This window comes from Lepidochelys olivacea (genome assembly GCF_965140295.1).
Source record: "Lepidochelys olivacea isolate rLepOli2 genome assembly, chromosome: 15".
NCBI classification, from domain to species: Eukaryota; Metazoa; Chordata; order Testudines; family Cheloniidae; genus Lepidochelys; species Lepidochelys olivacea.
Window position 1 is genome coordinate 11,179,586 of NC_140425.1, and position 15,108 is coordinate 11,194,693.

Sequence of the window (15,108 nt, forward strand, 5' to 3'; positions counted from 1 at the left end):
TAAAAGGCTGGGGCTGTTTAGTTTAAAGGAGATCCAGGTATATAGGAGAACGAATGGGGCAGAGAAGGTCGCACAGGGCTGTGGCAACGCTCACTGAAATTAAGAAGATACCTTTAAAAGATGTAAAAGGAAATACTGTTTGACTCAGTTACCCTGTGGAACTCTCTACCACCAGATATTGTCGAGACAGGTGGAATTTAAGGGGAAAGAGGACTGAACACAAACAAAAATAGCTGCTGAAGTTCAATAGTGGATGTACTGCACATAGAGGCCTTCAGCCTTGGGCCCAAACTCATTGCCAGCTGGAGAACAGGGAGGCCCAGCCTGCAGGCCCAACACAGGCAAACAGACAAGAACTCATAGGAGGGCCTGGAGGACCAGGCCCAGCATGAAGCTTCTGATTAGAACTAAGCAAGACTCGTTTTCGGTAAAGATCTCAGGCTAAATTCAGCGCTGGTGCGTGTAAATCCAGAGAGGCCCACTGAATGCAAGGCAAAGGCTGGATTTGGCCTTCGCATTTTAGGAGGAAACCTCAGTTCCAGCAAAACCCCTCTGGTTTCTCAGGCAGCCTGGCTCCACATTTATGCATTAGTTAGCCTGCTGTACATGAAGATGGCAACGGTATCACATCCTTATAGAAGGGCGCTCTCAAGGACCTCTGGTGCCCTCTGCGGGACAGACGAAGGAGGCTTGGAGCACAGATTTACCCAAGACTGATGTAGCTAAATAAAGAACGTTTCCTTACAGCGCAATAGTTCCTTCTTCCCGTTAAGTGCAGGGAACTTCACCAGGCAGAGAGCAAGCTGGGGGGAGATTTTCCCCTAGCCCTGTTGCAGCTGCATGCTTGTACTTAACAGCCCCAGCGTGGGTAACTGCCCTGTAAGGATACTTGGCTCTTCTATCACATCACCAAAGATGCCAAATTGCTTTGCCAACATTGACAATGCAAACTTCCGAGCCGTGGGAGATGGATAGGCGAGTTCTCCCAGCAGGAGAACAGAGAGCCAACAGCCCCGATGCTGCACCCACTTATGCACATGATTAGCTTTGAGGCCATGAGCACCCTTTATGGCCTCTCTGGGACAACTCAGTGTGTCAAGCCAAGCGTTTGCAGGATCTGAGGCTAAGCAACTTGCCTGAGCTCACACAGGACCATGACACGGCTGGAGAACAGCAGCCCCAGCAGAGAGTCACATTTCAACATGGTGTTGGCCAAACCAGAAGTACGTCCTGGGCATTTCACAAACATCCAGACTAGAGATGGTCCAGCACCCTGGGGACAAGTCACTCCTGAGCTTTGAGGTAGTTTGGATCCAGATCTGACTCCAGATCCATATTGCACTACCAACCTGGTCTCTGGTGAGCTGAAGCCAGGACCGGCCCCTTCTGAGCTGTCAAAGCTGTGAGAGACAGATGGCCTCAGACCTCACTGTATTTGTATTGTCATAACTTTTGATCACCAACTGCTTTGCTCCCAGATAGCGCGCGTGTCTCTCTCTCTCTCTCTCCGGATCCTCACATCCCAGAAGGGAGCAGAAAACATCCAGAAAGAAAGGCCAAACGTGAACACATCAGCTTGGTAAGGAGACAAGAACAGCTCCCAGCACAGGCAAGGGTCAGGCAAGGCCACGCACTACCATGTCAGACGTGTCCCCAGCATTTCCACTCACGGGCAAGTCACTGAGCCGCCCCCATCCAGAGAGGTTTGGCAGAGCATTCCCTCACCATCATCTCCCCCAGGCATGAGGGAGAGGGACACAATTGACAGCTTTAGAGACTGACAGTCTCTGCTTATTCACGGCCTGGACGCAGGCCACAGGAGCTTCCAACCAAGACAACAAGTGGTGCCCCAGGTGCTGCACACAACAGGACCTGGATGGAAACCACCAGCTCCTTTGAGGCTCACCTGGGCGGTGCTGGGGGGCATGAAGTGACAGCAGGCCCATCCTCTCCAGCCAGCTCGGAACTAACATTGATTAGACTGGCCAAGAGACTCACACTCAGCCAGGGGCGGGGGGGGGGGGTCAATACAGGGGTGAGGGAGAAGGAACACTTAGGGCTCTAAGAGAGATTCAAAGGACTCCCCAGCAGATGAGTGAGCCCGCAGGACCCAGCAGAAGCAGCAAGCTTTGCACAGCCCTTCCTCACCTGATTTGTGGACGCTCCTGAGACAGGAGAGGGAGGCGTTCAGCCGGGCGCACTCCTCGCTGTTGGCCCCAAACTTCTCCACCGTCTCACAGACCTGGTCATCAGTCATTTCCAGAAGGTCCTCCAGGCTCAGCTGGCCAGGGGTGATTTCCTAGAGATGAGAGACAGGAGAGGGGTGAGGGAGGGAGAAGCATCCTGAGAGCTGACTGCAAATCAGTCTCAGAAAATAGAGACAGGAAAGCCCGTCCCCTGTGCCACGACACATGGAATCACAGACCTTCCTACAGAGGAGGCACTTAAGAAAGAAACCTGCTACCATCTACTGGCACATGTAAACAGGCTTCCACGCAACTCGAGTTCCAGCTTTGTCTCATGTTGTTTACCAGGACCCAATCACACCTGGAACTCTATACCGCCCAGAGATATCTAGTGGATGAAAAACACACTCCAAGTAAACGTCATTACCCTGTGGACCAGTGCAGAGTAGGGATTGGAAATTTTATTATACTATTTTCAATTATTTGTAGATGGTTACATGCACACAGGAAGAAATCTCTCCACTCTCATCCCGGAGGAAACTACAGCTGCATTGATAGATTTCCTAAAAAGGGAGCTTCGGCATTAAGGAACGGTTCATTGCCTCGGAAATATGCAGAGCCAAACAGCTGCTTTCTGATCTCATGTAGACAAGATACTAACCAAGATCCCAGCTTTCTGTCTCAGGTTGCTGTCCTGGCAGAAGTTAAAAACCCCACAGCCCGTTGAGGGAAGAGGTGGGGAGAACACCAGCACAGTGAACCTGCCAAGCACTCTGAGCTATTGCAGCCCTGTCTGGAATCCAGGAGACCTGGATTCTGTACCACATGTAGCCAGTGACTCGCCACGTGACCCTGGTCTGGTCCATTTTCCTTTCTATGCCCCAGTGCCCGCACCTCTGAAATACTGACCCACCCTTGTAGAGAGAGAAAGAGAGACCATACCAGTCAAAGTGAGTAAGCATCATAAAGGCACATTTATCTCTACTGGCTGAGCTACTACAGCCCATTAGGGGTCCCATCCCACAGGGTGCACAGTGCTCTCAGCTCGCACCGTGGTCGATGGGAGTTGCAGGTGTTTAGCACCTTGCTGGATGGGCCCAACAAAAAAAGCAGTCGCCCCTGACAAGGCAAGCGCTTTGGGACAGCGCAGTGGGAAAGGCACTGCACTACGCTGGATTCCAGTCCATTCTAACACGGGGCTCCACAGGGCTGATCCAGCTGGTGCTGGGGCAAAATTTAGAAGAGAAACTGAACTCAAGTCAGACCTTGAGAAGTTCAGTTCTTACTCCCCCCCACTCCAGAGGCCCTGAAGCTGGCATGTGTGCCTTAGCCAAGCCCACGCCTACAGTGACTGCATCATGACTGCATCAGAATTGCAGTTTTCACTTTAAAACAAAAGTCTCCAGCCTTCAGATTTGAGCAGAAAAGCCTGAAAATGTGACTTGAGTGTAGCTGATATATTCCCATCCGCCTGAGTCTGCCGAGAACCTGAAACAATAGCTTGGAGAGGTGTGAACTGCACTCCGCACCTCAATGTAGTGTGAGCTCCCAGACCAACTGCTCTGGAGAACCACACCCACACCACCTTGACTAAGGACTCTGTGGAGTAGGGGAAGGAAAGCAGCAAGCAGACACACTCCCACTGCTGAGGTAAGTATTGAGGGAACCCCCTGCCTGTCAGGGAGAGGATGGACCCCTGTTCTTGTCATTACTTCTCTCCCATCCATGGAATGGGGACCCTGCTGTCACTCCTAGGAGAAGAAAGGAGACCCCATGCCATTAGCCATGCCTCTGAGAGGGGGACGGAGCCATGGGGATGCCCCACCTCATCATGTGCCAGGACTCTGGACTGCGTTTGTCCAACCCTGCCCCTGGCGTTACCTGGGGAATGAATGCCAGGCCAGCCTGGCATTTCTCTGGTGGGGTGTTCCAGCCAGGCAGGCCCTGGCCTGCAGAGTGCAGTTAGAAGAATATTTGCCAATGGTTTCCCATTCGTTTTAATGCATTTCAAGCCCCTGAGAGAGATTGCTGGTGGCTACCTCACGGCAGGACAAGGCTTGGTGCTTCAGAGCCTTCAATCAGAGGGGTTACGGGAGGGCCGAGGCAGGAGTCTGAAGCATGGAAAAGGTTACCCTACATCTTCAGAAGAGCCCACGGAGCAGCTACCAAACTGGAGACGCTGTGGGGCTGAGTTACCAAGGTGCTGTGCACCCACAGCTCCAGCCACTGTCAATGGGAGCTCGGGTGCTCAGCACCTCTGACAGTCAGGCCTGACGGGTCCCAGGGGAAAAAGACACGTAACCATTTTAGCCTGAGCAACTTGCCCGGGTTCACAAAGCGAATCAGTAGTGTGGTCAGGAAAGGTCCTAGCTACAGCCCCCAGGCCCTAACCACTAGACAACGCTGCCTCTCGCTGCTGTGGCATCGCAGAGCCGCCGCACCACTGAAAATGCAACCCCGCATTTCCGAGACGGTGAGAAATCTAGAAATCTCTCCATTCCGCAGTTCAGTATTGCAACAGGACTCAGGCAGACTGGTGCAGAACAGTCCGTTAGTGAAGCAATTCTGCCCCCTGGTGGAAACTCTGGTGACGTGCAGCCATCTTTTCCACTTTCATGGGGAAGAGTGGAAAAGACTAGCTTGCTTCCCTTTTCCGCCCTCTTGCCACAACCTCCTCAGCACCGACCTCTCCCCACCACTGCCACCATGCCTGTTGTAGGGCTCAAACACACAACTGCCCCGAGACAGGAAGCCCAGCCATCCCACAGAGCGGTACCGTTAGCTACCCTGCCCAGCCGCCTTGGCAGGCAGGCTGAGTACCCCAGCCTCGTTTCACCAGCCAGGAAAGTGAGGCAACCAGCAGCAAAGTGACTTGACCAAGAGCTGGGAGGCCAAAGAGCGACAGCCACGGCTGGAGAGCTAAGAGAGTCCTCACTCCCAGGAGAGAGAAGGCCAAAGGGCTTGCTCACGAGGGAGGTGGTGAAGAGTTGAACTCTGGGCAATCGTTTTCTTCTGGGGTTGTCTGGCCTGCAGCGCCGGCCTGTCTTGGGAAGCTCCCCCATCTTCCTGTGCTCTTCCCTGCCGGCTGGAGAGGGGAGGCGGTAACTCCAGTGGGATTTTTTTCTTGCTTCCTTTAAGGCTGAATGTGGCCTAGCAGGAGCTGTGCACACTGAATCAGGTCCCGAGTGTGCTCTAACGGTTAGAGCGGGGAACTAGGAGTTAGGACTCCTGGGTTCCATTCCCGAGTCTGCCCTGGACGTGGTACGGAGCAAGCAGCTCGCTCTGAACCACGGTACCCCTGCCACCCCTCTGCAGTATGGGAGTAAGCCCTTGCCCTGGCTCCCGGAGTATGCTGAAAGCACTCGGAGATCCTCAATGACAGTGGCTGCGGAAGGGCAGGACACTGCTGCTCGCGAGCAGGCAGGAGCTGCCGTCCGGGACAGCTAGGAGAGCTGCACAGAAGCCTGGCTTGAGAGAGGGGTGTTGAGTGGGGCAGCAGGGTGGAAGGAAGGGAGGCAGCGAATGGGTGCCCCACTCAGCTCAGCGCTGGCTCGCTTCATTCAGCATTTAGAAGGGACTTCTAAGCTGGTCTGTGGCAGGCTGCCGGCTCTTGTGGGTTTCACAACAGGCTCCTGCGATTGGGACCTGGCCCTCCAGTCAGGCTCCCCTAAAGTCCAGCCCTTTCTGGAGCAGCGTCGCCCTTCCAGTGTCACAGCGCCCTTCCCCCACGTTCCAGCCAACGGCAGGAAGCCCTGCTGTCCCTTTGGGGCTTCCCTCCCATCCCAGCCTCATCCACCAAGCAGTCCTCAACTTAACGACCTGTCCCTCTGCTGCTGGGGTCTGGGTCTCTCACCTCCTCCACACCCGGCCTCTCCATCCCTTCCTCAGGCGCACCAACCGCTGCCCTGGACGCTGCTTGCTGAGCTTTCTTCTGGCCCCTAACTCACAGCATCAGCTTCCCTTGAGCCCTGGCCCTGCTTCCAAGGCCTACTGCGGGTGTTGATCCTGTCCCCTGCAGCTATACCCCCTGCACGCTGGGTCTGCTCCAACCCATCCTCCCAAGATGGGATCCAGCACTTCCTTCCCCTGGGCCTTCTTCCCCTGCCTGGCTTTTGTTCCCCTTCCTAAATTCCCTCTTCCACCTGACCACACTCTTCCCAGGTGGTACAGATCATGTCCATCAAGCCCTCTGGGTGTTCATCAACCACCAATTACAATTCCCCCCTCGCCCGGTCCCCCCAGGCACTGTAGGTGGGAGCGGGCCTCCCAGCCTGGGGCAGACAGACACACCCTACCTTCGCTCACCCTCGCACACTGAAAATAGTGGTGTGGGCATTGCCGCTTCGACCCCGGGGGTCGCATACATACGCAGCATCCACACTGCTAATTTTTTTGCACCAGCTCGAGCCCTGCTTGCATCAGCCTGTCTGCCCAGGCTGGAACGCTCCCTGCCAGCTGCGGTGCAGACACACCCTTAGACGGGCTGTGTCACCCCATGGCAGGCAGCAATGATTTAGTAGGGGTTGGTCCTGCTTTGAGCCGGGGTTGGACTCGGTGACCTTCTGAGGTCCCTTCCAGCCCTGAGAGTCTATGATTCTCACCCTCAGTGGGCTGCACTAGGGGAGCCAGGTAGAGCAGGGGACTCAGAGATAACAGTGGCCCAATGGAAACCAATGCAGCACTGGACAAACAAAAGAGGAGAATATAGTTTAATTCTAAAGACTAAATACCCTGATAAAAGGCATGATGAAAATCCAGCTCTGGCAAACATGGGGCTTACACCCCAGTTAGGGGTTACAAAATAGGGACTAGGTGTTTAAATCTAATTGTAAAAAGGATCCTGTTATCTTCAGCCAGTGGTTCGGCTGCATTTAATTCCTGGGGTCTTGTGTGAACGGGGACAGGCCAGCCCAGGGAGGGCTGCTCCTAATGTGGATGGGGATTCGTAGCTGAGGTATTGAATTTTCAATACTTTGACTCCCTGGAGTCACAGGTTCAAATCCTACCAGAGCCGGTTCAACCCTTCCAATAAATGGATTCCCTGCTGTTTGCTGAGTCTTGATCTTTTCAATGAGGCCTTAAAGGTCAAGGTCCTGTCTGCTCCGGGAGGACACGAAAGCACACTTAGCATGTCTCCCAAGGTAAGGCTTTGCCTCAGTCTCCTTGGCTAAAATCTCTCCTCTCCCCAGTGTTGCACAGCAGGGTGGCTCCTCCCCAGAGCAGGCTGCATCTCACTGGTTCTTTACATATATATGGTGGTTTGTGAAGCGCTTTGGCAAGCCTTCTGCATGAAAGGTGCCGTGTAAGCATGAAATATTACAGGGACTCAGGACATTTCCAACTCTGCTGGTTTCCTACAGCCTCGCCAGAGACGCACAGTTAGAGACAGGCACTCAGAGGGGAGGAATCGGGGACAGTCCTTGGATTCTAGTGGGGCTCAGTGCCTTCTGCAAGGGGCTTCAACGCCTCACGGGATCATGCACTCAGGAACATGAAGCCTTGGCCCCGCTCTGGAGGCAGCAGCAGACACAACTGCACGGCCCTTTGGCGGCTCTGGTGACAGCACCCCATTCCCTGGGGCTTCCCACCTCGCTGAAGCTGCCGCATTCACAAGGTGTGCCTGGCCCTGGGGCTTCAGGAGCCCCTAATGTGGGAAGCCTGGAAGAGAAGCAGCTGCAGGGACCAGGATAGTAGTAGCATGACCTCTGCCCTCGTCTAGCAGCCAGAAGAAGAGGGAGCTATGGAGCTGGGTAGGTAGAAGACAAGTGATCAAAGCCCATAGGGCCTAGAGGGTAACTTGAAGCAGAGAAGTTTGGGGGCCAGTTCAGCAGAAGGGCACACACGCGCTGCCAGCTTTGTGCTTGAGCAGTTTGCATGTGTCCAGGAAAGAGAGCCTAGTGGTTAGAGCAGAGGATGAGGAGTCAGGAGACCTGGTTTCTGCTCCCAGTTCTGCCACTACCTTGTTCTGTGACTCTGGACAAGCCACTCAGACCATCTGTGCCTCGGTTTCCCTCGTGTATGACGAGGCCACCTGCTTCAAAGGGAGTCGCAAACCATAATACTTGCCTAGAAGGTGCTACTGAAATGCAAAGGGTGTTTTCTCCGTAGCCTCTTTCTGCCAGGCAATGGGCGAGGCGTATTGCTGGCTTTTGTAACCTGGCCACCTCCCCACCAAGAACCATACACAGACCACCAGACCTCTTCACACGCAGCACGTTCAGTCTCTTTCAAGGGGGGCCAGATATGAGCCACTGACCTCAAGTTGGAACATTCCCTGCCCCATCACCAGTCAGCTGAGCCCCGCAGCCCTCTGGACAGGCACCTTACATAAAAATCCATACAAAGACCCATACAGACAGCATGTTTTAAAGTGTGGGGGGAGGGAGGGGAAGAGATAATTCTATCTACCAAAAAAGAGTGTGTTAGGAGAGCATTAATTACACAGGAGACAGCTGCAGAACCTTACCGCTGCCCTCTTGTGCAAATGCATTAAGGATACAGTCTATATTTACCTGGTCACATATTTCTACAGGACCTCTGCTTCAATCCATGCAGTTTGGAGGGCAGCTGCTAACAGCACCTTGAACACTGCACCACAGCAGGGGAAGCAAAAAGGAAGGGGATATTTTGGACAAGAGAATGGGGACATAATCCCACCCTTAGCGAAACTAGTGCCCTAAGGTATTTAATTCCATACAGACAAGACAGGACCTTGGTTTTTAAGGTCTCATCTGAAAGATCCACACACAGGAAACTTCTAAAATATTTCTAAAACATACACTATATAGTTCAACCCCAAGTAATGGAGCTCAGAGCAGGAATGACCGGCTCACTTTCTCGGACTTGTGTGATGCAGGAGGCCACACGAAACAATCCTGATGGTCTCCTCTGGCCTTAAACTCCAGGAAACTAATTTGTCTAGCAACCTCAGGAAGACGAAGCCCTGCTGAGATCTCAGGCTGTGCTTTCCCCGAGCCTAGCTATTTCCTAACTGCTGCTCAGTAATGTTTTCCAAAGTATGGAGTGTCTGCCCTGGAGCTGGGAATTCCAGCTGGAGACGACAGCTACCCGTGATGGAGCTGACATGCTACAAAGAGAAGGGTAGCCGGAGCAGCACAAGCATGGGAGGGGCTAGCTGCCCTGAGTACACACCTATGGCCTCGGGAGGGGATCGTCCTGGGCTGTCTAGCCCAGCCCCCGACTCCTGCTGCCCCGGCTGCACGATTCTCAGCACGCCAGCTCAACCAGAGAGACACTGATATGGTTACACCTCCAGCCCCACTGCAGACAGGCTCTGAGTCACTTCGGCACTTCAGAGAACTCAACCCACTTATCCCACTGAGCCACCAGGTCAAGAGAGCAACCAGGCCGTCCTCTGAAAAGGGGCGTTTTCCGCCTCAGATTGTATTACAGGCTTGTTTGCGGGAAGAAGAGAGCGGGTCAGGGCACACAGCCCGGGGAACGCTATGGCCAAGGACCAGGGGCTGGGTTTGGTTTATTCCTCAGTTCTTTTTTTTAAAAAAAAGAGAGGAGCTCCTCGTGCGCCTGGGAATTGGCTGTGCCCAGTGGGAGCAGAGACTTTAGGCCACGCTGTGCGCGGACTGTACGGTACGGCCTCACGGTGGCGAGTGATCTCTCTCCATCCCTGAGCTCAGCACCTGGGACACGTAGAAAGCCAGAGACCCTGCTCTGAGTGTGGAGGCGGGGGCAGGATTGCAGGCTCTAAGGAGGGATTTGCAGGAGGGGAAGCACACAAGGAGGCGGGAGGGGGGGAATGGGGCACCCCAGGAAAGAAGGCGCGGAGGCACCAATGAGGAGGTGGAGGGAGGGAACTGGGTGGAGCTTGCAGGGAGAGGCAAGAGGCAGGAGCTCCAGGCTGAGGGGTGCATGCAGGCTCCTTACCTCCATGACCTCCTTGCGGATGTCCACGATGCGGAACCAGTGCAGGAGCTGAGGGAAGCCCTCCAGCTTGGCATTGCGCTCCTGCAGGGCCACCTTCCTCTTGCACGAGAGCTGGCGGCTGAAGTACTTGACCAGCTTGCTCTGGAAGAGAAGGGAACAGGCGTTTCGAGGCAGCCAGCACACAGCAAACACACACACATTGCCCTTTTCCCCAAAGCTACCACGTCCCCCGTCTTTGCAGACAAAGGGCAACCAGTCACTTAACACTGAAGAGTTTCAACACTGCATCCCACACCTGCCAGCCAACCTCCACAGGGATTGCTAATTTGCATATATTTCCTGAGATTTGCATCTTTATAGGCACAAACCCATGCAGAGCATGTGCCAACCCCACAGCCCTGCGGGAACCAAACCCCAGCATGGCCGAGAATGGCACGTGTCGCTGGAGAGGTCAGAGTCCTTACCTGCCATACACACTGCAACCCCCACAGTCACACCGACTAGCGTCTTACTCTGCATCTGGCCTCACTAAAGTCAGGGGCACTGTTCATAGAGCAAAATGCTGCTCAACACAAGTCAGAATCAGCTCCTAAACTACTAACGCCAAGTTTCCAGTGTTGTTTTTTTTTTCCCCCTTCTTCTCCAGGGGAAAGCGCAGACGCAGTCCCCCACTGCCACAAATTATGCAGTTGAGTTTCCCACATTTGGGGAAATCACAGGGGTCAGCACACCCGCAGTGCAATGGATGAGCCTCACCCTGGGAAAACTACCTTCGTGATCATGGTATCTCCCCTGCCAGGTAAGCGTTCCCACGCCTGGTTCTTCCTGGTCCCAAGAAGAGTTAGCAGGAGGGGAAGGTCCACCCCTTGCTTAGTGCTCTGTTCCAGAAATGCCAGCTCTGTACTGCTGTTCTTGGAAAGACCCCCGCATCCAGCAAATGCTGGTGCCTGTGGGTAACTCTTGTGTGCATCAGAGTTTGTAGGATGGGAGCCCAGGACTGTCCACTGGAAAGTCAGGGATCCAAACACCCCCCTCCCTCTTTTAATAGCTCTGCAGACGCTCATCTAAGGATCGAGCGTCTGCAGAGCCATGTCAGTTCACACCTGCCCACTCCCCAGTGGCAGATTTCATACGCAATCCCCGCACGGTCCTCAGGGCAGCCAACGGCTCAACTCTCCCTCTGCCAGGGCCCACGTCTACAATCAGCGCAGGAGACTTGACGAGCCTACAGTGCAGAGGCAGCACCGGTGCATTTCACGTGCAGACCACAGAGGGTTGAATGAACGTCAGTGGGTGCCACAAGCATCCAAGGTTAAATTCAGCCCAAGCTCAGCCTCCATGTTGACAGCACCTGCAGAGAGAGGAGTGGAGCTGCTGCCGCCAGAGACGAGGCAGGGACACTCCGTTTTCAGTTGGGAATTGAGTGCCCCACGCCATGGGAAGCTCTGAAAACCTGCCCTACAGGTTCCCTTTACAGCTCCTGCCTTCCCAGAGAATGCCCTGGAGTGGAGACATGGCTGCTCCCTTCCTTTCCTGGGTGACGCTGAGCACTCCCACTGAAGGCAACGTGACTCCTGACAAATTTTCTACGCTTCCCTTATGTGCACTGCTGGGCCAGGCCGCAGCACTCAGTGCCTGGCAGGATCAAAGCCCTTCATTACTATTATTGTCAACACCTCACCACGTGCCTCCTGGTGCGACTCAAAGAATGTGTTCCCTGCCCTGAGGAGCAATTTCACTTTCAGCCCTGGCCATCTCTGATGCAGGGCTTCTTGGTCAGAACAAGGGGCTGGCAGTCAGGATCCCTGGATTCTGCCGCTGTCTCTGCCACGGCCCTGCTGCATGACCTCAGCCAAGGAACATTCTGCCTCAGTAAAATGGGATAATGACACTCCCTTAACGTAACACTTGTCTGCCACCAGGTATCAGCCCAACATTTCAGTTTGCAGGGGACTGGGGTAGCCGTTCGGGCTTTTGGTGCTTGGTGCACGGACAGACCTACATTTCTCCTCGCTGGTCACACATACATTTAGAGCTAGGACCTTCCATGTCACATTTCAAAGCATTCCACAGCCACCCTTGACAACTGCAGTTAGCCAACAAAGACTTTCAGATTCTGAACTGGAACGACGCTAAGTACCTGGCCGCGTTAGACTGAAATAGAGCTTATAATATGGTTCATTTAAGACACTATCGCAGAAAGAAACCCTCTGCAATTCCCTTTCCTGGCTTTCAGCTTGGTGATTCTGTGCCACTTCTGTGGAACGCTAGGTGGCCCTAAGCTATCATACATGCCTGGCTGAACATTTCCCATTTCCACAGCATCCCCTGCTTGATGCGTTATTATGAATGTGACGTGCAGCGCTACAAAAACCACAAGGGTAAAACCCAGGGCATTCCTAAAAATAGTGAGTGCTAGCCTGCTCCCGGTGAAGTCACTGGCAGAACTTCCTTTGACTTCAGAGCTTGATTGGCTACCCTTACGTTGCGGCTTAAGTGCTCGCCAATGTAAAGGTTGCATAACTGGACCATGGAAAGACGTGTTAGAGTTAGAGAGAGCTGAGATCAAAATAGCACCTTAAAGTTTTTGGGATTTTTTTTAAAAGGCAATTGGCAAGGATTAGAAAAAACACCCCAAGTAAACCCAACAAAAATACCCCCCACAAGATATGTGCAATGCCACTCAGCTAACCCAGGGACTGGATTAGTAATACTTGGCCCTGTTCCCCTATCACGTCCCTCTGGTTTGTCTCATCTTGTTATCTCTCTGTGGGCCCCATTGTGCCCCAGGATTTACAAGCACAAATCCTCACCAAGTCCCATTAGCCAACATGACACTGCACTGCCCCGGGGGCCTGCTTTAGGGGACCGTGATGCAGACTCAGGGCCTGACATGGGTAGTTCTGAGACGTTGACTGTGTCTTTTATTCATAACACCTAGCATGCTCCTGGGTGATCAGTGAATATTGTTTTTATACTAACACACACTCACACCAGAAAACCTAACATTTTGCAGGCTAACAACTAAAAGAACACAACTGAAAAACCTAGCGTAATGCATCACTCAATGTGCTTTGTTCATTTATTTTGTCAAGTATAGTTTAAGGGTTTTTTTGCTGCCTCAGTAATAAATATCGCCTTTAGCATTGCAGCAACAGTGTGTGTCCTTTGGGCCAATCTCTCCACTCACATAGGTAGAACATCATTCCAGCTAATGGAGATGCATCAATGTAAACACTAGGAAAACGTGACCTAGATTACATGTACACTGTGGGTTTTGGCATGGGGGGAATTAAAAGATATTAAGAGCAGGAGTAGGGGCTGCAAAGGAGACACGACAGGTGCAGACTCCTAGCAAGTCTTTAAAGTGAGGTTTTCCAGGTTTCTGCTGTGAAGTGATTTGCTCGCTTCTCGGATGGGATGGTATTATTGGCCAGGTCCAGGGGGTCGGCAGCATGCAGCGTAACTGGGCTGCCAGCATCAATAAGGGATCCTAACTGAGGACTGAACATTATTTTGTAATAGTTGCTTTAAATATGAGCAGGCATGGGGTTTCCCAAGTCTGGGGTCAAGGTGGAGACTTGGGAAAAGGGGGCAGCTGAGCAGGAACCCGGATCCTGTTGTTACACTCCAGCCTATACATCTGCAGTCATGCTATTGAAGTTGGTGGATTTACCCACAAGGAGAATCCAGCTTGGGAGTCCGGGGCTGCCTAACTCACCGCCCCAACCACAAAGCTGTCTCCAGGTCTCTGGTCTCCCTTGCTGGCCAGCAAAGGGGAACCACACATCCACGTCCCCTGCTAGCAACGGGCCTGGGCAGGGGTCCTTCGCTAACCAGGTGGAGCCTCACGGCTCTACTTTAGGCTTCAGTAGAGACACTGGGCCAAAGCATCTCCTCCATGTGCATCCCGCAAGGGGCTCTCCTGCAGGCAGAGCTCATCTTTCAGGGACACAGGGGAGTGCTCTCTAGGGATACCCCTTTCCTGGCATACGGGGAGGAGCAAGACCAAGAGCAGAAGATTCGACAGCAGCATCTCTGCAGAACTGTTCCCACCTCTGCTTGAGGACAATCTATGCATGAAGCAGAATTGGCTCCAGCAGGGTTGCACCCATGGCAGCTACTGAGGAGCCCTGAGTGGAGCCGGTCAGTAGCAGCCTGGGATGGGGGGGTGGCGCTAGTGGAGTAATCCATTGATAGCGCCTGCTTGCACAGGTCAGGGAGAGGGGATCTCTTCCGCAAAGATCCCAGTGATCCCCAGGGCTGGGAAGCTCTGTACGAGAGTCCAAGAGTGAAACTGACTTGTCTAGTTCAGCACTCTGGGCAAAAGGGAAACAAGCAGCACCAACTGTGAAAAGAGAGCTGGAGTTTCAAGTTCCTTTGCTGTAATCATCAGAAGGTGCTGAATAAATCGCCTGAAGGGTATCTGCTTCTTAAGAACGTGAGGCCCCATTCTCCATGCCCTGGTATCTTGTGCAGTCCTCACCCCAGTGCAAAGCGAGCTTACAGCCCTGCCAATGCTGCCAGCAGGAAATGCCAACCTGGGAGTCTGAACCCACTGTGCACAGGTGGAAACAACTCCGCAGCACGAGGCGCACAGAACGATACAAGGCAGGAATCAGGCCTATGCTTTTTGACCTGACAGTGTCCCCTTAAGGAAGAGTTGTTGGGCTCATCTCACCTCTCTCAAGTTCGAAGCCGCAGAAGAGTGTTTGAAACAAGTCACAGGGAAGCAAGTTCTATTACCAACATCCCACCAGTGACATGACAGGCATCAGTGAGGTAGAAGACACGCTCTTAAAGTACTTCCAAAACCTCCTTTGCCAGGCTGACCTTTCCCCCTGCTTGATCTCACCCCAGAGACATGCTTATTAATCCTTGGGAGAGTCAAGTGCCATCAGCATTTAAGAACTGGGCCCTCCACCCTGCAGTTGGTCTTCACAAACCGAGGGCTCCACTTTGCTACTACCAAAGTCAAAGACAGATTTGCCGTTGAGTCAGGGGGAGCATGGTCAGACCA

General features: G+C 53.3%; 1 protein-coding gene across 1 annotated transcript in view; it reads right to left on the bottom strand.

Moving 5' to 3' along the window:
- The window catches only part of KSR2 (kinase suppressor of ras 2), a gene marked incomplete at both ends in the record, with an annotated part of 270,212 nt that overhangs the window by 228,430 nt on the left and 26,674 nt on the right, over positions 1 to 15,108 (bottom strand). The window contains 2 exons of the mRNA XM_084649295.1: positions 2,149 to 2,299; positions 10,089 to 10,229. Of these exons, the coding sequence (XP_084505421.1) occupies positions 2,149 to 2,299; positions 10,089 to 10,229 (292 nt within the window). The remainder of the gene's footprint in view (positions 1 to 2,148; positions 2,300 to 10,088; positions 10,230 to 15,108) is intronic.